At 41.1% G+C, this 23,871-nt stretch overlaps 1 protein-coding gene across 3 annotated transcripts; it reads left to right on the top strand.

Moving 5' to 3' along the window:
• Positions 1 to 2,012: 2,012 nt before the first annotated feature.
• On the top strand, positions 2,013 to 16,568 carry LOC117489780 (cytochrome c oxidase subunit NDUFA4). 3 transcript variants are annotated; one of them, XM_034139313.1, is made up of 4 exons: positions 2,013 to 2,201; positions 5,166 to 5,251; positions 15,289 to 15,352; positions 16,339 to 16,568. In XM_034139313.1, the coding sequence occupies exons 1-4, from the start codon at positions 2,160 to 2,162 to the stop codon at positions 16,393 to 16,395; spliced, it is 249 nt and encodes an 82-aa protein (XP_033995204.1). In that variant the 5' UTR covers positions 2,013 to 2,159; the 3' UTR covers positions 16,396 to 16,568. The 3 variants fall into 3 exon arrangements, with proteins under 3 accessions (XP_033995204.1, XP_033995205.1, XP_033995203.1); XM_034139314.1 differs by lacking the exon at positions 2,013 to 2,201 and adding an exon at positions 4,999 to 5,079; XM_034139312.1 differs by lacking the exon at positions 2,013 to 2,201 and having other exon boundaries at positions 5,087 to 5,251.
• The last annotated feature ends 7,303 nt before the right edge of the window (positions 16,569 to 23,871 follow it).

Here is a 23,871-nt window from a genome sequence, read left to right as displayed (position 1 = left end):
ACCTCTGGGATACAGCAGGCTGCATGACCTCCCTGTATGGAGGTGTGTGTTTATCCCAGAGTGGATATTTGCCCAAGTTTGTTTCAGTGTCTGGGGGTCGGAGGGAGCAGGACAGACAGAAAATGGAAACAAAAAGAGATACAAAATAACAGGTTTTTGGCGGCAACGGAAACAAGCTGTGAACACAACCCTGTCGTTCAATCATTTGATGTTAACATGGAAAACGAGTTAGCAAACAGCAGCGTATTTACTCATCAAGCAGACACAGAGCAACATAGTTCATTTACTTTTCTGTACTTCTGTTTATAAGTCTGGAATTCAATCTCCTTTTTAACTCAAGAGCTAGTCACTTTTTGATGGAAAGGTAGCTAACTTACATTGCCAAGAAAAAGACATTCAAGAATGTGAGTGAAGTTGTGGGGAAACAGACGAAGCAAAAGCACACAATGAGCAGGCAGAAGCTAACATGCTTCCTAAAGTTGAGGGAACTTAAAGTCCGGAGATAATTCATGATGACTTTATCAATATGGGCTACCCTATTAACATTACACATTGATCAATTGTTAATATGAACATACTGATGAGTGCCACGTTAAATAAATCCACCCAGCTACAAAGCAGTGATTTGGGAGGTTGTTTGAACCAAAGGTAAATAATGAAAGAAAATATACTAAATATATCATAAGAAATATTGATTGCAGCTGCTTTAAGTGTGCAACAAAGAAAGAGCACAAGTCACATGTTCATTGTTTTCAATGTGTTTAAGTGTATGGATATTGTGGAGGCAGGGCCAGCCTACTGTTTCAATTCCTCCAGAGGAAATCTCATTACAGCCACTCTCCCTCTCAGCCGTATCACCAGTGGGAAACAGATTTGGATATTGCTCTCTGCTTCTTCTTTTAAACACGCAGCCTGCAATCTGTTATGGGGAACAATGGACTAGACTGATGAGGGAGGGGGAGCATGTATTGACTTTTTCTCGCTCCTCTTTCGTCTTAATGCATCTCACCCTCCACGCCCCACCTCACCCATCCTCTTTTGTTGAACACCTTTCCTTCCCCATCAACCTTCATCAATCTCTCTATCCTTGCTGGGTGAAAAATGGCACCCATTACTTTTGTCATGTGGGATACCGAAATAGTATTCTTTCCACTGACAAACGTCAGGTAAAACAACTTATGGTGGCTCCCAAGGATGCAGGATGAAGGCCCCACGGCATAAATCACTTCCAAATATTGGACAACTTTTTAAACAGACCAATTGACTGACAGACAAACATCCCTAGATCCGTGACACCAGAGAACGCAATTTTCTTCCATTTAAGTATGATGAATGGTGAGCACACATTAGGCACCTTAAGTAAGAAAATAGTAATGACCTGTGCATTTTGCATAGCTTGGCCTTTTGGTGTTAATTACATTAGGTTGCAAAGTGCTGTTAAGGAACCTGAAAGGTCTGCAGGCGCTGCATCACTAATCAATTGCCGTCATCATGGCAGGTACAAAGGTCTCAACCCCAGGGACATGTTGGACACTGCAATTATTTCCTACTCCTTACATTGAACAAGATGCTCTGCAAATCTAGCCAGGTGTATCTGCGTCTGGGGAGCAATTCCACTGTTTTAGAGAGATGGCTGTCCATATGAAGTGTGGGAATATAAAATGAACCAACAACACAATGGTGGCTGCCTGCGTTTGCAGTCTAAATATGAACTAATACAGGAGCAGGCTGCACTGCCGCTGCACCTCCTGGAAATGTTTGGAAAATATCAGTGTGTATCTGTTGTGTCAGTTTGTTGTATAACAAATCATTTAGTACTGTGTATCCAATAAACCTTAGCAGAAACATACAGTGTCCTCAACAGATGTGTTTATGAGGATTAGGACTGTCTCTCCCCCCTTCTCCCTCTCCCCTCTGACCCTCTCTTTCCCCAAAAGGGAGGGAGGGTGAGGGACAGAGCTGAGGGGGTTGGCAACAAGTTTCCCTGCCCTGGCCAATGCTTCATACTTCAGCTAACAAACAGCTTTGTCTACAAACTGCACGCAGAGTTTCATTCACACGGGGACATTTGTCAGACGCTAGCCGTCAGTTCTTCTTTTATTCAGTGGAGTTTTTATTTGGTGGATTTATTTGATCCGTCTTTTGGAAGAATAATAAACATGATCAAGACCATGGTTGCACAAGCGAGGAAATATCCAGGGGTAGGTAGCGTCATGTTCATTTAAAGAGCTTTGTGGTTATTTTTTTATTCCATAGAGTTCAGTATACACAATACTTCTTTATTTGTTATATAATGATTGTATATTGCTTTTTGGAGACCTTGGGTACAAAATGTAAGATTTTGAATTCACTGAAAGGTGCATGCATTTACAGTACCACATGTCTATTTGTTCATATGTCCTATATATGCATACTGTATATGGACACAAAAAGCAATTGTCCTTTTACTTTGACTTTTAATATTACTGTACCTGAAAGAAACTATTTATTTTATGTGAACCAACCATCTGTCCAACATAAACCAACTCATTCGAGATCATTTTCAAGCAACAATTATAGATATTTGACCATTTTAATACTGACATTTTAATAAAAAATGTCAGTATTTGATGAGAAATTATATATTTAATGGTTTGGCCTGTCTTTATGTTCTGGGCCGTTGGTCTGACAAAACGACCAATTACAAAATGTCTTCTTGTGCTCTGGGGACTTGTGATGAGCGTTTAAATACCATTTACTAATATTCCATTGACAATGGAATTGCTGCAGGTCTCCCTTGAAAAAGAGATCTATGATCTCAATGGGACCATCTGGTTAAATAAAGGTTTGAAATGAAATGAAACAATGAAAAGTCTAGATAAATATGAATACATTCATAACCTAAAGTAGATTTTGAAATGCAGCTGAATGCTCCAAAATCAAAGACCTTTGATCTGAGATCAATTTTGTTTCAAAACGATTTTCACAAGTGCTGTGACTGCACATACATACTAAGTATCAGTGGCATGTCAATGTGCTTTATTGATATCATGATACCATGTAGGAAGAAAGAAAAAGAAAAGATTTCTTTTCTGTTGCCTCATAACTATGCTGAGGGTGACCCAAATTCATGGATTGACGGGGTTGGCTTGGCAGTGCACCAGAAAAGTAATAAGGGCAGCAAGAGTATCGAACCCCAGCGAGTATAAAACACATCGTATATCGGTCAGGCTAGATGGTAAAACGCGGAACACTCACTGTGCGGCACGATATGAAGATATCAGCACTGGGGAGTGGACAGCTCCCAACACACAGGCCTATCTTGATTATGCACTTTGTGTATGTGTGTGTGTGTGTGTGTGTGTGTGTGTGTGTGTGTGTGTGTGTGTGTGTGTGTGTGTGTGTGTGTGTGTGTGTGTGTGCGTGCGTGCGTGTGTGTGTGTGTGTGTGTGTGTGTGTGTGTGTGTGTGACCTGCTTCTGTTTGTTTGTGCGTCTGTGAGTTTCTGTTTACTTCAATGACCGAGAATGTCTGTATTCAGCGGATATATTTGTGTGTGTACGTATATTTACGCATGTGTGTACGTGTGTGTTTTCAGTGAAAACATTTACTTTAATTTCTAGGGGTTAGTTTGGAGAGAAGTTGTGAAGTTCACAGTGAACCAACTTGTAGAAGGATTCAGCAAACATGAAACACATGCAGGGTAAGGAAGTGGACTGCTGCTGACAAACTGTACAGTAAACAGTCAGTTAATCAATGAGTTAAGGCAAATAAATACTATTATGCTAATCAATTATTATTCAAAGTCATTTATCAAAAACATGAAATACCCATTGTTCAGCAAGCCAAATGTAAATCATGTGAGGCAACTTTGTTACATCATTCCAAATGCAAACGTTTGGGTTATTAGACTGTTGACATGCATTTAGCCTCTGCCAAAATGTGATGGGTACGAATTATTGTTTTACGTTGCAAAATGTTTACAGAAAAAAAAGTCAAGAAAAAAGATTGATTTATCTTTCAAGTATTTTGTCTTCAAGCAGTATTTCCATCAACCTAGTAGGCCACAACACTATTGGTAAGTGAGTTAGTTAGTAATTAGTAGTTAGTTAACTTGCGCATCTGATCACTTCCAAAGAGTCAAAGGGTCAGGCAGGAAGTCCATGCTCTGAGTTATCACATATCTGTGTGCTGACTGAGTAGTTTGAGTAGTAGTGGAGAGGGAGGTACTTCCTCGCTTCTATACAGCAGCTTTAAGGTAGTGAATATCAAAGTGTTATCACTCTCCTAATCAACAGCAAGGCAAGTGGCAAGCAATCAGACAGAAGACAGATGTCTAGATGCAGCTGAGTAGAGACATCCTTCAGTTCAACCTGATCAAACTGTCATCTCTCTACAGCTTGACTGGATCTGTGTGGGCTGAGAACAGCTGTTCAACAGCGGTGTGACTCTCTCCCCCACTCTCTCCCTGCCTCATACATAAAGTACTATAATGCAGACAGGAAATGTTAGGCAGTGTGATGTTGATGAATAGATGCCCCATGGTGAGAGGATTGACACAACTAAGCTTTAGGTGTTTAAGATGACATATCACATTATCCCCCTGTCCCCCCAATGTGCTTTTCTATTTTAATTCCTGTCATCATCACATCAAATAGAAATGTATCCTGTGTGTTTGAGTCCTCAGAAAGACTGTGTAAGCTCATTTACGTGCATGTGTGTGTGACTACGTATATGCACATGTCTAGCTCTCATGTTGTGTGTGTGTGTGTGTGTGTGTGTGTGTGTGTGTGTGTGTGTGTGTGTGTAATGCTGTCGCTCAGTCTGACAGGTATAGTGTTGAGAGGAGGAGAGGCTGGCACACACACACACACACACACACACACACACACACACACACACACACACACACACACACACACACACACACACACACACACACACACACACCGTCCTTGCCCATTCAACCCAGGCTGACAGTGAGCTGCCTCACACATGGCCTGGGCCTCATGCATATGGAGGAGGGCAGGAGGAGGAAAAACAGGAATAACAACTACCCGTGTGTATGTGTGTGTGTATTTCACACAGGTGTATGTTCATGGTGCGTTTCACAGGCAACCACTTGATAGAATGTGTTTGTTTACCTTCATTTGTCTCTGGGCTCTAATGCATTCCTCCTCTCCACAGTTAATCCCGCAATTTTTCTTCCTGGGTATGGGCCTCACAGGGGCCACCTTCTATCTGATCCGCCTGGCAAGAGGACCTCATGTCACGTAAGATGCTCCTCTGCTTAATCTGGTAGCCATTGTAGTATCTTACACCTTGCTTTGACACTGTGATATTTTATAGAAATCTTCCATCATTGTCACCTGGATGCATACGTTGGTTACATAAAGATGAAAAACATTGGAGAATGTGTAATCCTTCCAATGTTCAGTGGACCTATGATGCTCATTTTCAGGTTCATATTTGTACGTTGTGCCTCTACTGTGACATGTCTCCATGCTTTAATGTTCAAAAAGCTCTTTATTTTTCTCATAATGCCTGTGCTGCAGCACCTCTTTTCACCCTCTGTCTGAAACCAGAGCCCAGTCTGCTATGATTGGTTAGCTGACCGGCTCTTTTGTGATTGGTCAACCACTTTGAGATATCCTGCCCCTTATACTATCACATACAATGTGTTGGAGCTCTAGCCAATGGAAGTATGAGTGTTACATAGTGATGTCATTATGTCGCATAATTAATAAAAGGGCTGCACTCGATGCATTTGAAGAGGGGGGGGGGGGGGGGGGGGGGGGGAGTGTGTGGGAAAGAAACTCTTGGATTTTAGTCTTTGAAGACCATTGACATGTATACAACACACCACAGGTAAGGGAAAACCCAACCAATCATATTTCAGACAGCAGAACCTCCTAGTTAGATTTTATTTATGATATCATACCAATATTGAACCCTTTTCAGTTAATTAGTTTGGGATATGGAGGTCCTTTAATTTATGTGAGAAGCAGGGTTCTTACACCTTTTCCAAAGACAAATTCAAGCACTTTTCAAGCATTTTCAAGGTGCATTTTCAAGCTTTTCAAGCATCTTACAGCTGTTGTAAATTACATATTTATATACACATACTTATACTCAAATGATTATTTCCCTACCTCACATTAAATCAGATGTTCTTTATGCTATAAACAACCAAGGACTTGGACAACCAAGGACTGTTGACCTCTGGGTGAGTGCTGCTTCCTACCTTCACTGGACTAACAATGGCTAATCCCAAACTGTACTGCTTTTTCCTTGCGTTATTCGCTGCCTCCCTACCCCCTCCTGCGCATAACAAATGCGAACCGCCACTACTATCATGTGTGATTATGAGATCTCTACACAAGATGATTACGTTACATTCCACTGTCAATGTGCGCACAAAACAAACTACATTGTGACTCACTGCTATCTCTTGGCCGTGCTCTGATTGTATTACTACTGATGATATCGGGCAATGTGCATGTTCATCCTGGACCTTCTATTGTATGTAGCCCTAGTTCTGACCTGTGCCCTGATGGCAATCTTTGTCACAATGATCTGAGTCTCCCTGACTTCTGCTCTCGTAAAGCTTTAGGTTTTCTACATGTAAATGCTAGAAGCTTACTGCCAAAAATTGACCAGATAAAAGTACTCGTTCACAGCTCAAATCCAGAGGTACTTGTCATCACTGAGTCTTGGCTGAAGAAGAATATCCCAGACTCTGACATCGGCATCGCTGGTTATAATGTGTTTAGGCAGGATAGATCATCTAAAGCTGGTGGAGTAGTTATATTCACAAAGCAACACTTCCAGTGTTCTATCGCCACTAGTAAATCTGTCCCCAAACAATGACCTACTTATCGTAAACATTAAACTGGCAAATAGCTCTATACTGACAGTCGCTGGCTGCTATCGCCCACCCTCTGCCCCAGCATGTACCCTACCTGCTCTCAGCACCCTCCTGCACCTTTGGTATGGTAATCAATAAACACGCTCCCATAATGATGAGGATAAAAAACCGATGCAGTCCTTGGTTCAACCGAGATTTAGCTGAACTGCTTCACCTCAAGAACTCCACCTGGCGCAGGGCTCGTCACTCAAAATCCCACGACGATTGGCTATCATTCAGGAACATTTGAAATAAGCCTATACAGGCTATCCGCAAAGCCAAGGTTGATTACTTCCATAATCAATTCAACCTGGCCCTAGGCTCTGGAACACTCTGCCCCTCCATGTGAGGTCGGCCCAGACCCTAGGGGTTTTTAAATCTACACTAAAAACACACTTCTTCTCTCTGGCCTTCTAGTTAGAGCGGAGCACGACTCCTGACTTTTCCTTGTGTTTTATTTTTATTTTTTATATATATCTGTTGTAATTTATTGTTTTTTATTGTGATTGTAGTAATGTGTTTTGATTACATGTACAGCACTTTGGCTCGACCAAAAATCGCTTTTAAATGTGCTTTATAAATAAAACTTGATTTGATTTGATTTGATTTGAACCTCTGTGGATCCAATCCAAGGACATTCTGGAAAACAGTGAAAGAGATGGAGAATAAACCCCCATCCTCTCATCTGCCTAACTCCCTCGTTATTGAGGATACAGTAGTCACCGGTAATGAGCGCATAGCAGAGCTCTTTAACCAGCACTTTGTTAAATGTGGGAACCTACTTGGCTCTATAGCGCCTCCTAAGCCCCCCACCAACACTCCGCCACCCAGCCCCTCTAGTGCAGCCCCATGTCACAGCTTCTGCCTGCAGGAAGTTAGTGAGAACGATGTGCTGGAGGTCCTTAGTAAACTTGACCCCAACAAACCTGCAGGTCTTGATGGGCTAGACCCCTTCTTTTTTAAAGTTGCAGCCCCAGTTATTGCAGAAGCTATCTCCCACCTTTGTAATCTGTCCATACAGACAGCAGTGCTACCTTCTGCCTGGAAGGCAGCCTCAGTTCAACCTTTGTTTAAAGGGGGAAACCATGCTGACCCTAACTGCTATCGTCCAATATCCATTCTACCCTGTATAGCGAAAGTGTTACAAAAGTTAGTTTGCAAACAGCTAACATGGTTTCTGAAGGCTTACAACATTCTATCTGACATGCAGTCTGGGTTCCGTGCAGGTCGTGAGACGGCGACTCTTAAAGTCCTAAATGATATCATCAATGCCGTTGACTCCAGACAATACTGTGCTGCCATTTTCATCGATCTTGCCAAAGCCTTCGACACTGTAGATCACCAACTGCTTCTGGGAAAGCTTAGATGCATTGGTGTCACTAACCAATCGATAGCCTGGTTTGAAAGCTACATGCGCATCCAGTGTGTAAAATCTGACAATCTGATGACACAGCCCCTATCCATCTCTAAGGGAGTATCCTAGCACCCATCCTATTCTCAATATATATAAATGACATGGAGAAATCAGTGGGCAACTCCTCTATCCACCTATATGCCGATGACACGATTCTGTACACTGCTGGCCCTTCCCCAGATACTGTCCTGAAAACTCTTCAGGATAGTTTTCATATCTCTCTGCCCTTGGCCTGGTCCTAAACACCACTAAAACCAAGATCATGTGGCTTGGCCGCAGTGGTGCCTCCCAAACTGGCACTATTGTGACCGCCGATGGCCAGGACCTCGAAATAGTTAAATCTTATAAATACCTTGGATTTTGGATTGACAGTAATCTGTCATTCTCAGAACATCTCTCCAAAATTCAGACCAAGTTTAAAGCTAGACTCAGCTTTCTATATAGGAATCGCTCCTCATCCACTTAATCTGCTAAACTCTCTCTGGTCCAGATGACTGTCCTTCCTCTGTTCGACTACGGTGATACCATCTACCGCTCGGCGTGTAAAGGAGCTCTCGATCATTTAGACGTTCTGTATCACTTCGCCATCCGCTTCGCCACCAATGCCCCCTACAGGACACATCACTGTGATCTGTACTCTCTGGCTAACTGGCCCTCTCTTGAGACCAGAGGCATGTACTACGAAGCCAGTTCAACATAACCTGGATATGTTTGAGTTAGCCGGTTGGCCAAATCCAAAACATACGCGCTCTCGCTAAACGGTCCTATCTAGTTAGGTGCGCGTTCACATAAAAGGGGCGGGGTTAGCAACATTTGACCAATCACAAACATGGAGAAGCGCACTGACAGCGCAGCGTCATACTTCCTGAATGAAAAGTCAACTATAATATCAGACAAATATGAAGACGTTAAACTTTAAACATCCATGACTTAAACACTTTATCCAGGATAAAAGCCACATAGCTGCACCTGCAAGGTGAATACAGCTGGTAAAAGAAAAAGTGTTTGAATGCGTACATTAACAGGTTTATGATATCACTGCCCCGTCCAAGACACGAGTGGATCTGACTTTAATTACATTTGACTCGAGTGTTTCGTCAACTTAATGTGTTGCTTAAAATAATACTTCTGCATACAGTATGTGACACTGTGAGTGTTGCACGGCCAGATACGGCTCAAGAAGCTGACTCAGATAAGGAAATATATGATACATTATGATGTGATATGATATGAATGATAATGGGACACATCGCCGTCTGCACTCACAGTGCCGCGGACTGTACTTAATGTTACTCTGATCCGGTTACTTATGTCGTGGCAGATATTTAAGTAAGCTTTCTTAACGCTAATGTTATAATAGTCAGATTGCTCTGAAGATGGGAGGGGATATTCTATTAATTTTCACGTTCACACAGTCAGTTGATTTTTGCCGGCCGTCTTTCCTGCAACGGCAGTTTTTCTGTATTTCCTTTCTCCTGTAATATGACTTGATAGCTTTAAACTCCGTACACTGAGCTCTGATTGGTCAGCAGGCGGTGCTTTCACTGAGTTGATCTCTTAAGCTGGCTACACACCAACCCGATTTTGGGAGTCAGAGGCCGTCAGAGGTTGGTGTGTCCCGCACCGTCATCTCTTTACGGCACCTTTTCACACCTCCAACATGTTGAATCAGGTCAGAGAAAGTCGGCCCAAGCAATCACTCTGATTGGCTGTTCACACTACCGCTGCCTGCTGGTAAGGACAGTTATTGCCACTCGTCGACTGAAGTATTTGCGGTGTGTTCGTAGGCGGGCAGCGTAGCCGACGCAGGCGACGTAGCTGACGTAAAAGTCGGGACGCCTTTGGTACGCGTTCTTTGGTCTCAGGTGGGTGTGTAGCGGCCTTTAGCCTGCAACCTAACCTGCTCCGGACCAGGTTAGCCGCTCAGCATAAGTTACCATGGAGATCTAGCCCGCTAAGAAGTGAACCAGCGTCGTAGGACCGGAAATCCAGAGTTTTCCCTGAAGTTAGCTCGCTAAGAGAAAATCCTGCTTCGTAGTACAGGCCTCTGGCGCAACATCCACTGGCTGATGTTTGTTTATTAAACACTCCTAGGCCTCACCCCCTTCTACCTCACACAATTACTGCAACTCCACCCATCCCTGACGCACAACACCCGGTCAGCTACAAACATCCTGCTAAAGATCCCCAAAGCCCATACATCCTTTGGCCGCTCCACCTTTCAGTTTGCAGCAGCTGATAGCTGGAATATCATACAAAAAACCTTGAAAATGAAGACCTTTATCTCCCCCCGCACCTTCAGGGACACTATTACAAACACCCTGGTACACACATGCAACTGCTTTGCTGATGCTCACTACCAATGTCTTGACCTCTCCTATAGTATGCATTGTCATGAATGATTGAATGGATGAATGAATGATTGAATGGATGAATGTTCTATATTATTTTAATGACTGATTGAACCACAGCAGTATTGTTTTAGAGATGTTATATGTTTAACTGCTATGCCTGTCATCTCTGCTCTGTGTCATTGTGTTGTCTCCTGGGTTCTGTAGTGCCCGGAGTCTGTCTTTTTATTTTCTTCCTCCCAACCCCCATCCCCTCAGGAAGCCTTTTGCCTCCTGTCAGGTCATCATTGAAAATAAGAATGTGTTCTTAATTGATTTTCCTGGCTAAATAAAGGTTCTACTACTACTACTACTACTACTACTACTACTACTACTACTACTACTACTACTACTACTACTACCAAATGTGTGTTTCTTGATAGCATTCTACATGAGGATGAAGAATTAAAGAAAAGAAAACTAAGTTTAATATTTCAAAATGAGTGACCCATCTGTAAGTAGACAAGTAAATCTGTAAGGCATCCCATATAACCTGGCTGAGCCAATATAAAACAATCAGCCAAATAACTTTTCAATACATTATTGATTACTATTTTTGAGGTACTTTTTGTTTGGCAGTAAACACAAGTCAGAGGTACATGGTGTACTTTTACTCCACTACATGTATTTAATCCCTTTAGTTACTTTACAGATGTGGATGAATAATGTGAAATATAATCAAGTGTTAAATCAGACTTTAGTTCCACCTGGAGTAAATTCACAAGCTACCCTGCAGTATACAAAGTCATTCAAACTAGCTGCACCTTTACCAGCTTTGAGAACACTTTAATGATCAGTCATTATAAAACATATCATATATATTATTCTGAAATGGACCAATCTGCACAATGACTACTTTTACTGTCGCTATTTTAACTATATTTTGATGATCATACTTTTCTACTTTTACTTGAGGAACATTTTGATTGAGGGACTTATTCTTGTAACAGAGTATCCCTACACTCTGGTACTTCTACTTTTACTCAAATACAATATCTGAGTACTTATTCCACCTCTGGTAGCGTATTAGCCTGAATTGTAGCCACAAAATCACGCAGAGCTGCATAAAAATAGACTCACAATGGTAACAAGTGGAAAATAATATTTACAAATGTGTACAATGATTTGTAGGTAAGACACTCAAGACACCTGACTTATACATCTTCAAAGGAAGACTGTGTTTATTCTACAATTACATGGGATTAAAGCAAAATGTAGTTTTACTTGTATAATACTTCAAGATTTTATATAAAAGCCTGTTTCTAAAAGTATCAACCATAGCGACGCGGTCAAATCCTCAGTTTATAATTTATAACAACATACTGTACTAACAAGCTAAGGTCTAAAGTAATTACGCAACCAAGTCGGCATTTCGTGTTATAGTCACAAAATAAATGTAATCTATTGATTCGTGTTCACCAACACGATTTCCCCCTTTTTTTCGTGTCACACAGAACGATTTTAAAAGCAATGTATTTCTATTGGTAGTATGTTTCGTGCCTGCGTCTTTTTGTCCGGTCGGGTCTTGGAAGACCGGAAGCTGTGTGGTTCATAAAAACATGTTCTTACCTTTATATATACAGTCTATGGTTCTTACTCAATATCAAGCCACGATTATTGAAATCGTATAATGTCTGGCTTTTTTTTGCCGTCCGTGAGGAAAATAAATGGGGCTCAGAGCCTCAGAATACTGAAATCTGTATATATTTTTTTCCTTCTAATTTGTTATTATTTGTGACCCGCTCTATCGAAATCAGTCGGAAGTCGCAACGGCTCATTTAAAAAAAATAAACGTGGATTTGTGTAAAGAAACTAGTTTTTCGGGGTTCGGGTGTTTTGTTTGATTTTAAATAAACAACGTCTTGGCTTTCAGAATATTAAACTGTTATTGCCAAAATCTCATGATAAATACATTTTTGAAGCTTATAAAGGGACGAAGAGGCACCTCTCAACTCGCACCCTGCTCTTCCGCAATCATAGATAACACGGCAGGGTCCGGGACAGTTTGTTTTCATCTGTTTTCAAATAAACAAAGTATTGGCTTTCAGAATATTAAACTTGTTTCGGCAAATTCAGATGATAAATATAACTTTGAAGCTTGTAACGGCATAATTACAAGCGGAGAACGGAGTAACTTGACGTCACAGCAGGCATAACAACAGCCGGTGTTTCTTGTGAGTGTTTCCCCGGTACACAAACACAATACACACAAACACACACACACTCGCGAGCTTCCCCCAGACCAGTAATACAAACAAAAATGTGTCTTCGGGTCAATGTGACTGATTTCGATAGAGCAAGTCACATTTGGTTTAGGCACGAAACATACTACCAGTAGAAATACATTGCTTTTAAAAATCGTTCTGTGTCGAATCAACAGATTATATTTAGTGACTATAACACGAAATGCCGTGAGACTGGGTTGAATTACAACAGTGAGTGCTTCCTCCTCTGAACACCACAGGATGGCGACTATAACGCACATAGGTACACTCCTCTGAAATTATTGTCCCCTGCAATTATTATTATTATTCCTCATCGAGTTTGCTATTCAGCTTGCTAACGTTAGCTTAAACAAACGTAACATGCAACATTAGCCTAATCCAAAATGCTCTACTACGACGTACCTTTCATGTGGCTCGTCAGCGCAGACTCTCCCATCGTGAACAACTGAAATCATTTTTTTGCTAACTTTGCAGGAGGCTACTCGTGGGCTTGACCCTCGTCTTAGCCATGGCTTGTATTTGTCTGCTAGCCAACGCTCGTTGAAACTGCAACCTCCTGGCATACTACTGTCATCTTCTATCACTCATCAGAATGCCCAGGTCACACGTAACTGTTTTATGTAAAAGCGAAGCAATTAAGCGCGCTCCGACTTCTTTATTTTCTTTTAATCTAAAAAGCGAAGTAAAGCATTTACAATTTCAAGCACTTTATCCCAAATTCAAGGACCATTCCCAAAATTCAAGCACTTTTCAAACCTTGAAAACACCTCATAACATTTCAAGCATTTTCAAGCATTTCCAGCACCTGTACGAACCCTGAGAAAGGTGTGCATAATAAGAAAGCTACACCTTTTCGTTCAGTGTGTTCGGTAACTCGAACACACTGGAGTTACTAAAGGCTAACAAAACCTTCATATCTGCGTAGCTGTTCTGAACTCAGTGAGTGAACACATGATGTTCCTGTCCTGTTTTGGGCCACACAGAGCCACTTGTTCTGAGGTCAGCCATAAAGCCTGACCTCATCACCGGCTGATGATGAGTGGTGAGGTCTGCGGCTGCCTCGCTCTCAGAGACTGTCTAGTGTTTGTGGTAATGGAGAGAGGGGGGGGGGGACAAGCCCGCTCTGCCATCATTCCCCCGGTCTCTTTGTTTATGCTTTGTGGCATTACGTGCTGCCAGAGATGGGGGGGGGCGAGGAGGGATGGACGGTCTCAGTGAAACCCAGACTTTAGTTAATGAAAAGGGGAGCACTGCCAAGTCACTGGGCTGAGTTCACCTCATCTGATAATCACCTCCAACTTGTGTCTCCATCCAGAATAATTTTGTATTTCATTGTGTCTCTCCCCTTTTGCCCCTCTGCTCCCTATTTGTTATTATCTTATTTGTGTCTCTTCTGATAGTCTTCCGTCTCTCTGCATTGGCTCTTTTGCCTCCATCATGTACAATGCAACAATGCAATTTTAAAATAGAAACTATTTACATTAGGCGCGTTCACACCGGAGTACTTTTCCCTGTACTTTTCCCGTTTAGTTCCGTTAGTACCCCTTATGTTGCGTTCACACCAAAAAGAGTACTTAGTGCCGGGCAGTGGCGGCGCCAGAGTATTTGTGTTGGGTAATCTATGGTAGGGCTAACCCATACAGTGGTGGGGCTGTATTTGCAATGTAATTACATACACGCTATATCGCCCCCCCTTGACAGTGAAACGCCACGCGTGAGGTTTAGATTATTTCCCTGTCTCAATCAAAATGGAACTGTATGAAATAAAACGGCACATTTGTCTTGTAGTAAATAGAAAGCGATCACTGTGAATTTTACTCGCTACAGGGTGTACTTTGAGGGTTTTTGACTCTGCAGACCATTTACATGCATACAAACCTTCATAACACACAAGGGGACGGGTAATAACCGGAAAAGCATGACATGGGACCTTTAATGAGTGAAATTCTAAATATGACTCACCTGGTGTCTGATGCACTTTATGATTTGACTTTATAAAACGGATGTGATTATTCAATACCAAACAAGCCTGTTATTTAGTTTGCACTGTTGTGTGCACCTAAATTGATGTTGATGGTTAAACAAGTTAAACGTGTGTCTTGTTTCAATACAATACAGCATGTTGTTGTCATGTTTTACTAATTAAAATATATGCAATCCTTTGCTGTTGTAGTACTGTATCTGTAGCTATTAACATGATTGCAAATATTTCAAGCCATCATTTAACTGGCCCCTTATTTTGGATCATTTTCATCAACTGACCCCCATTCCAAACTAAGTGAATAGCCGTGATGTACAGTATGCCTTGCTTATCATGTCCTGTCTTTTCTCTTTTCTCTCTTTTTACATTCCCTGAATCGTTGCCTATTTGCAGCCTGTGGGACAAGAAGAACAACCCAGAGCCCTGGAACAACCTCGACCCAACCTACCAGTACAAGGTAGCTTCCCCCCCACACAGAGTATGACCAAATGCTGGCTCCACACCATCATGTCTGACAGAAAACTAAAGATACGAATGCCATTGTTTCCTTTAGTCACTGCAAAGCTTACTTTCATCAAAAACAGCCTAAAAAACCAAACCAAAATAGATCAGGATCAAACATTACTGGCTAAGTTATTTCAGATCAACATGGCCGCTTTCTTGTTTCCTTATTTGATCAAAACAAAAGGAAAACAAAGTATCTTTCAAAAGCAAATTAAGGGAGCTTTTAGTGGTCAGTAATAATTTGCCTTACCTCTTCAACAACAGGACCGAGCGTCAGACAAAACATTATCAACGCTGACCTAAAATAGAGCACAAAAACCACCGACTGACAAGTCCCAGAAGAGGAGATCTGGCTGATGTGTTTTTCAGAGAAAAGAGCGTTTTCTGAGCACTTCAAGGCTGCACGGCTTGCCAGTGGAATGAAAGTCGCTGCAGACAAAAGGTCAGGACGAGGCATGTTTAATTCTGGAAAGCAAGGCAAAGGTCTCGCATCGAAATTCCACTGAAGTCCAAACAATGATCGTAATGAGGAGGGGGAAGTGGGAAAAAAGGGGAGTGAGGAGAGGGGAGACGAGGGTTTTAATGGCAGACCAATCAAGAAAAAAAACACAGGAAGAAAATAATCACTGCCAGTGCATTAATGTGTGTTTGTCATGGTTGGAGAGTTGTGATGTATGCAGAACATATGCATGCAGTCACACAATATATATATTATCCATGACATGCATACTGTTATCCTAAAGCAAATCTGGAAAATAAATTAGCTATAAAGCATCATTAATAAATAAGTGTGTTTGGGTGAGTCTATATTTGTAATAGAGGGGAAATCATTTCCCCCCCCTGCCTGTTTGGTTCCACCAATATGTTCTCCTAAAGACAGCACTGATGAATTTAATTTAAGCAAAGCAGATTTAAATGTATTCCTCCTGCCTCACACAGTTTGTGGCCGTCAACACGGACTACAAGAACCTGAAGAAAGAGGGCCCTGACTTCTAAAGGTCCTCCAAGCAACTCCAGGGGCACCAAGTTTGGCAGGTTTCCTGCTGTCGCCTTAATGATGTGAAGCGTCTTCGTCAACATTTCCTCAGTTTCACCTTAAGGACAACAGCTCTAAATGTTACCTCTGTAACCCTATGAACAAAAACTATTAAAGATTACAAAAGGCAGAAGGCTGGTTCTTCAGTGCATGCTTAATGTGGTTGTATGTAAATATTAAGATGTAACTAAACTTTAAAAATGTTTACTTTGGGTCGATGTTGAAGGTGAAAATTAGTCTTGCGTTTCGGCTTCAGTAACATTAATGTTGAATATCTGTGTAAATATGTTCTGTTAGTTCTCTTTCTTGTGTTAACCCCTCAGCTGAGAAGTCACAAGTCAGGGTGTGATGCTGAAAAACAAGTTTTCAGTTGATGTGAATAACAACATATTTTTTTAAGACTGCACTGATCAGACTTTTATATTGGCACTGAATCAAATTACTACATTTATGTTTCGCTTGTTGGGAAATAATTTCAACTGCCACGCATAAAAATACCCAGATCATCAGCATCCATAGGGCCCAAAGAGCAAGGGTATGGGCCTTTTCTTTAACCCCAGCTTCCAGTCATTCAGTCTCAGCTCGCTCACACAGCAGTTCATTATGGGGGAGTAACTCTGGAGTCAGCTAAAACCTTCTTTTTTTTTTTAACTTAACCTAATGAATGAAGTAAGTCATTTAAACAAATTACCGACCCCCCTTTGTTATGTAAGTCTACAGAAAGGTATTTTTGGGCAAAATAGCAACTATGAATATTGGCTTAACAGCCCAACCCTTGCATGTTCTTGTAACAAAATAAAAAATGGAGCAGCAACCAGCATCTGGCACTGTCTATATGCAATGTCTACATTAAGAAGTAAAAACAAAATGGTGAAAAGGTGGTTGAGATCCTGGGTGGATTCACAAAATGTAAGTTTAGGTAAGATGTTTATTTACTGGTATTTCTCTCTTCTTGGGTGATGCACAAGATGTGTCATCGGCCAATGTAAATGTCAAAACATGATTACCTGGTTTCTAGAATCGGTAGAGAGATCATTTAAAAAAACTATTGCCAAAGCCTGGCAGGTTCTTACAGTTTAGGTTGCATAAAGTCTCGGGTTGAAAGAGATATTCTTTGAGCTTGATCGGGCCACGGGTTCTGTCTGTTTACTCCAAACATTGGACTGGACAAGATGGAAAAGGTATGCCCAGAGTCTGAACCCCAAAAATGCAGACCACTCTTTCATAGTCAGCTGAATGTCCGTGTTCAAAGTGCATCTCTTCAGTGATATTATATGTCTGGCTTCTCTTCATTTAAACAAGCATTTTCCTGACAGCCTTCCTACCTCAGATCGTATAACCATAAAAAAGGACCTGTATAGCTCTTTATCTAAAATCCATAAATGTTTGGCTCAACTGGCCCTCTTTGTGGCTCACCTCCCTTTGATGGTAAATCCATACATGGAAACTAAGTTACATAAACTTAAAACAATTATGATTATCTGATTTAATCATAAAATGACATCCCTCACAGGTCAAAGCCATGGACACCTCATACAGGTTGTTGGTAAATGACAATCTCCCTGCTCACTATGCCACCAAACAGCTACACAAATTGAAGTGTGACATTATTGTGCATACCATGAATTGTAAATATTGGCGGATGACTGTGTCAATGAATTCATTACAAAACCAAAATGTCTCAAGGAAAAAACAATCCCTGAGCTCATCACAGGACCAGCATTACCGAGACACGTAAGTCACACATGCACACAAGCTGAGATGAAGTGGCAGATGAAGAGGGACCAAAATAGAAATCAATCATAAGAGACAAGTATTCGTGTGGGTCATAGAGCTTTTTTGAACCAGTTTCCAGTCCCAAAAAGATGCAGCCCCAGGAGACAAATCACTGAACTGTTTGATCACTGCTCCTCAAAACGCCAAACATTATTTTCACTAAGGTATGAAGCAGGAAAATGACAAACTCAGTCGTTTCTTCCAAATATGCGCCCTGTCGGCATAATTCTCCCGTGTTGGAGAGTTCATTGAATGATGAATGTTTGTGTCTGCGTGCACCTGTGTGTGTGTGTGTGTGTGTGTCCGCCCTCACTCAATATCACTGGACGCCAGACAACAACATAAAATCCCTCTCTAATGGCACACAAACTGTCTCAATGCTAGACCCCTGGGTTCACCTAATACACTCCTTAATAGACAATCTATGTTCCAGACCCTGCATGGGCCCATTTAGGTGTGTGTGTGTGTGTGTGTGTGTGTGTGTGTGTGTGTGTGTGTGTGTGTGTGTGTGTGTGTGTGTGTGTGTGTGTGTGTGTGTGTGTGTGTGCATCTGCTCCTTTTAAACAGCAATATGCTTCCTGCAACAGTGTGGTGACCTGCCCAGTGGGTATTGTCTATTGCTGGGTGGTGATTTGTGTGTGTATGTGTGTGTTTGTGTCAGATGCACAAAACCTGCTGACAGGTAATCAGCCAGGCCAAAGCATCACACTGGCGCATAATCACAAGGTCACACACACACACACACACACACACACACAACCACACACACACACACACACACACACACACACACACACACACACACACACACACACACACACACACACACACACACACACACACACACACACACACACACACACACACACACACACACACACACACACACACACACACACACACACACAGTCACACGGACAGAGGGGGGGGTGCGGGTATTATTCGACCAGACCAGACCAGCATTGCCTCACTGTGTATCAGTGCAAAACTTCAGGGCCGTCAACAAAGAGGCTCGCCATCCGACAATCAACCATTTAGGATCAAATATACACTTTGAAACATTTTTTTAAATATCATCTGAACACAGTGGCACTTCTCAAAAGTCTCTATTTATGATATAACACATTTTGCGTGCCTGGCTTTCAAACGTTTTTCCAGCTTGTTCCAAAAAACGGCTCCATGGAGCTAAATTACTACATTCAATACGGCTTCAACAGTTAATGTCTGTGTCAACAAACAGTCCTTTACCAAAACAAACATGAAAAGAACACATGCAATCCGCACCAGGCCTCAGTGTGAAGCAAAGCATTGCAGTGTGTGATTGGCATCTCCGTTTTACAAACACAGGTTGTATTGTCGTTGTTCTTTGGCAGACGGTGGAGGTGAGAGCACTTTCTCAGATAAGTTGAGCACTTGTCAGTGAGAGCGAGGGAGATATAGAGACCGTCTCCTCTTCGATTATATCCTCTCTGACGAGGCAGAGTGGATATTTTTAGATGAGGATTAATTTTAATGGGCGAGATAAGACGTGAGTGGAGGAGGGACGGATAAATAAGTAAATAGGACATGCAGGCAAACAGGAGGCAGCGGTGGCAGCGTGGTGTCGCTGCGAGGCCCTGGGCAGATCCACTGATCCAGAGCAGATATGAGGCCTTTCATCCGTTAATGCTTTCTCCCAGAGGTGCAACATCAAAATGCAAGAGCAAACCAGTGTTCGTCCAGAGCCTCAAATGGAGCCACCTTTCATAAAGTTGTTGGTTGGGATTTTGATTAATGTAATTACCTACTAAGTATTTATAATCTAAGAGGACAAGGTCCATTGATTGACATAGTACTGACAGATTCATAAAACAACATTTTAGGAAACTTTTTTGTTAACTGCAGAACAAGAAGAAAACAAATAAACACTCTTAATCACAAGAGTGTGTGTGTGTGTACGAGTGTGTGTACGTGTTCATTTTGCCTGTTATTTCAGATGAACTCTTAGTCTAAATCTTCATCTTATTCATATAATACTCATCTTTATCCAGTTAATGGTTAAACAAGTTAAACAAAAATATATTTGTTTATTCTAGCATTAAAATGAGATTACTCTTCTTAGTCTAGAACTTTTTTCCAATAAATAAAAAAACACTTTGCTTTGATATAGTTTAACAGGGAACGTTTGTGATATAGCCTAACAACTGAAATTATTCTGTAGTATTTAATGGAATTAAATATTAATATTATGAAACTCATATATAAGAATATTTCAGGGAGATTGTCCAGCATTTGGCGACATTAATTCTCTGTGTGATAAGTGTAGAGAAGTAATGTATTCAACATTTAGATAAGTGATGGAGAGCTGACCAATGCACATTGTTAAACTACACCACAAGTGAGCCCCTTGTACAAACATTCTGCAGATAGAAAACAGCACATCTCACTAAAAATACAACAATGTACTAGGTAGCATCCTGGCTATTATACAATTCTAAATATGCCAGTGGCATGTTTGTGATATCCAGCGTGAGAATATCTTGTGCTGTGTGAAAAGCAGGACAAAGAATTTTGCTGCACTGGCATTCCTGTTCCTGGAATCCCTCATTGCTTGAGGAGTGTATAAAGTTTCCATAAAAGTCAGAGGGGGGAGACAAAAAAAACCTTTTCAATAATTGGCTTCCTGCTACAGGTTAACTGCAGGTGTGACAACATGTTTTTACTGAGGGTTAAGGGAATAAAGGAATATCTGGGTACAAAATAGGTGTAATAGGCTCTTTAAGACACATGCTGTATGCACGATGTCACTGACTTAATGCCATTAACACACACGAACAAGCTGTTAAAGATCCTACAATATTTAATTAAAGATATTAGCTAAATATACCTTTTTCATACCATTTAGACTTGTTGGAAAAGCCGAGGTGATAATAATGACTGTAACAATGGTTGCTATTTAAGTTGCCAAAGCAGATACAGTACATTCATTTAAGTTATTTTTATCTTTGTATAACCTCTGACAGAAAAGGTATGTTTTCAGTTTGGTGAGTCTGTTTGTCAGCAGTAAGAACTACTTGCCAAATGTTCATGAAACTTGGTAGAAAGGTGAAGCACAGGCCAAGGGAGAATCAATTTCATTTGAGAGTGGATCTGAATCACAAGACGGAACTAATTATTTCTCAATTTCATTAACATTGCAAGATAGGGCATGGCCTTGGCATTGGTATGAGCTCTCTGAGTGCCCTTCTACTTTAGTTATTTTCCTGGCATATTAAAAACTCAATGATATTGCATTGAGTTGTGTTTTTATGAAAGCCTCTAATTATTAGAATTACCATGAAAAAAGCAAAGAACACCTTCAGATGTGGATGTCGGTTCGCAGGGCGATTAATATGCAGTGTTTTCTTGTATATTTGCTGTTAAATGTGGCAATTTATTTTCGTTTTATCCATTCATTTATTTGTGGTATGCCTTACTGTGCAGCATTTGGCTTTGACAGTACAGCAAAGTGACAGTTGTAGCAACAGCAGGTGTATAGGGTAGACGGATGAGGACAGGGATTATTGTAAAGACAGCCCAACACTATGAGGAGTGCTCATGTTTCATTACGTGATAATTACTGCGCATTAGTGTGGCTTGGATATCTTAATATGATTTGCAACATCATTACATCCAGTCAGCTCTTACGGCTATATTTAGATCTTTTTTAACATCATATTAACTACTCCGAGGTGTATTCATGACAGGTATTATAGGGACAGAAGTAGAACCATGCATCATGAAAATACACATACTCTGTCACACGCATATATAAGACAGACTGATACAATTCTAATTGTTGACATTGTCATTTATCCCTCTCCTCATTAAACCAACAAGATTAATCGTCAGATCAGCAAGCAAGAGAAGTACATTTTATCATCTTTTCTTGAAACATTTGTTTAAACAACAGAGGGCAGATCAGATGGGAGTTTCAAAGTTTTGATATATGACCAACATTAATATGAAACGTACTAGTTATAGTGTGTACAATTATGACAATTACAATTGAAGAGTACTTTTTCATTGCTTTCTTTCTTACTTGTTGACCTATTCATTTTACAGAGTTTACAATCAGTTGTGCTGCTAAAAGATATCGCTCATCTGAGTTTCCTCGAAGGAATGTAAATTCCCCCTAAAGAAAAGGAGAAGGCTCACCTACATAAAATAAGCAACAGAAAATGGCGGCCCCTTACACACCTTACAATTCACCCCCAGGTACATTTTGATGTTGCGTGCATGTTCATTATATTGTAGATTATTGTAGCTTTTCAAAGCGGTTTCCATTAAGAGCACTATTCAGGAAAGCATCATTGTCTTCTGTTTAATATTGTGCTCCACTGCAGGGACAATATTGGTCTCAGAAGTCATTGTTGGCAAACATGGAAAAAATATAGAGTTCGGCAGACAATCCCTGATTAAATATTGTTCAGCGATAACAAATTTGGCTAACCCATTAGTGTTAATTGTCCAATACTGATATTCAAATATCACATGGAAGAAGTGACCTAATGTGAACTGGTTCTGATGCTATTCATATTAACTTGAAAGTCCAATTGGATTTGATTGTATTCATCCTTATTTGTAGTCAAACATAATTTGAACCTTCTTTTTTGCTGTTAAAAAGGATGACAATGTCCTTGGGGAAATATCAGGAATCCTCCTATACGTGTCAGCCGGCGTAAAGCCAGGCAGTGTTACAGGAGCGTGGAAATGAGCAGACATGCCAAAATATACCACCCACCAAAACTGCATTACTTATAGAGCCCAACGCTTGCCACTACTTAAATATAATACTAACCCTGCAATCTTGGCTGATCATTATCATGTCATTAAATGCAGTGTTCTATAAGATGCCTTTTGTACATGTGAACACATCAATAGCTCAATGTTTGAAACTGGCATGGATAAGTCCAAGAACAGCAATCTACTTGACATCAGCAGACTGGACACTGCAGCAGATAAGAATTCACTAACACAAGGTAACATTATTAAAAATCGTTTTAACAGACAAACTCTTTCATAAAATGTTATGACATTGAGCAGCATAAAACACCAATAGGGCCTATTATTATTATTATACCCTATCCTTGGGGTTTCTGGATTTGTCAGTACAAACTTCAACCTAATAAAGTGAAGAAAACAATACAAAATCCAAAACCTTAAAGGTAGGGAAGGTAAGAATGGAGAAACCAGCTCGAGTGCTCGAAGCGACGGAACCACAATGCAGTTCGGCAAAGCGTGACGTCACCCCATTCAAAGTGAATGGGAAGCGTCTCCGTTGAAGCACGCGACGCTACCGTGTGGACGGGCCGTAAGTAACGCAGCGTCCACACGGCAGCGTGCGTTGAAGCTTGCCGGTGGGCGTGTCTGAAACTCGACCAACAACCAATCACATGAATCTCCCGCCCCGGACACACAAGCACACGGTTTGATTGGCTAGAGCTTGTACTGGCATATGATTTGATTGGCTGACGCTTCCGTCGAAGCTTCAAAAGTTGAACATTGCTCAACTTTTGAAGCGAGCAACGCGAGCAAAGCAAAGCAACGCTCCCACAATGCAGTTCGGCAAAGCGTGACGTCACCACGACGTTGAAGCTTCAACGTTGACAATCAACCATATTCTCATCCTGCATTCAAAA

Source organism: Trematomus bernacchii, unplaced genomic scaffold, assembly GCF_902827165.1.
Source record: "Trematomus bernacchii unplaced genomic scaffold, fTreBer1.1, whole genome shotgun sequence".
Taxonomy (NCBI): Eukaryota; Metazoa; Chordata; class Actinopteri; order Perciformes; family Nototheniidae; genus Trematomus; species Trematomus bernacchii.
Note: the sequence above shows the minus strand (reverse complement) of the source record. Positions and strands in the feature narration are given on the sequence as shown.

What these genes read in the sequence shown, in the direction of transcription:
- LOC117489780 (XM_034139312.1), top strand. Translation starts at nt 5,109, where the DNA reads ATGTGTTTGTTTACCTTCATTTGTCTCTGGGCTCTAATGCATTCCTCC. An exon ending in GCAAGAGGACCTCATGTCAC is followed by an intron (nt 5,252 to 15,288) that starts GTAAGATGCTCC and finishes GCCTATTTGCAG; the next exon opens with CCTGTGGGACAAGAAGAACA. An exon ending in ACCCAACCTACCAGTACAAG is followed by an intron (nt 15,353 to 16,338) that starts GTAGCTTCCCCC and finishes TGCCTCACACAG; the next exon opens with TTTGTGGCCGTCAACACGGA.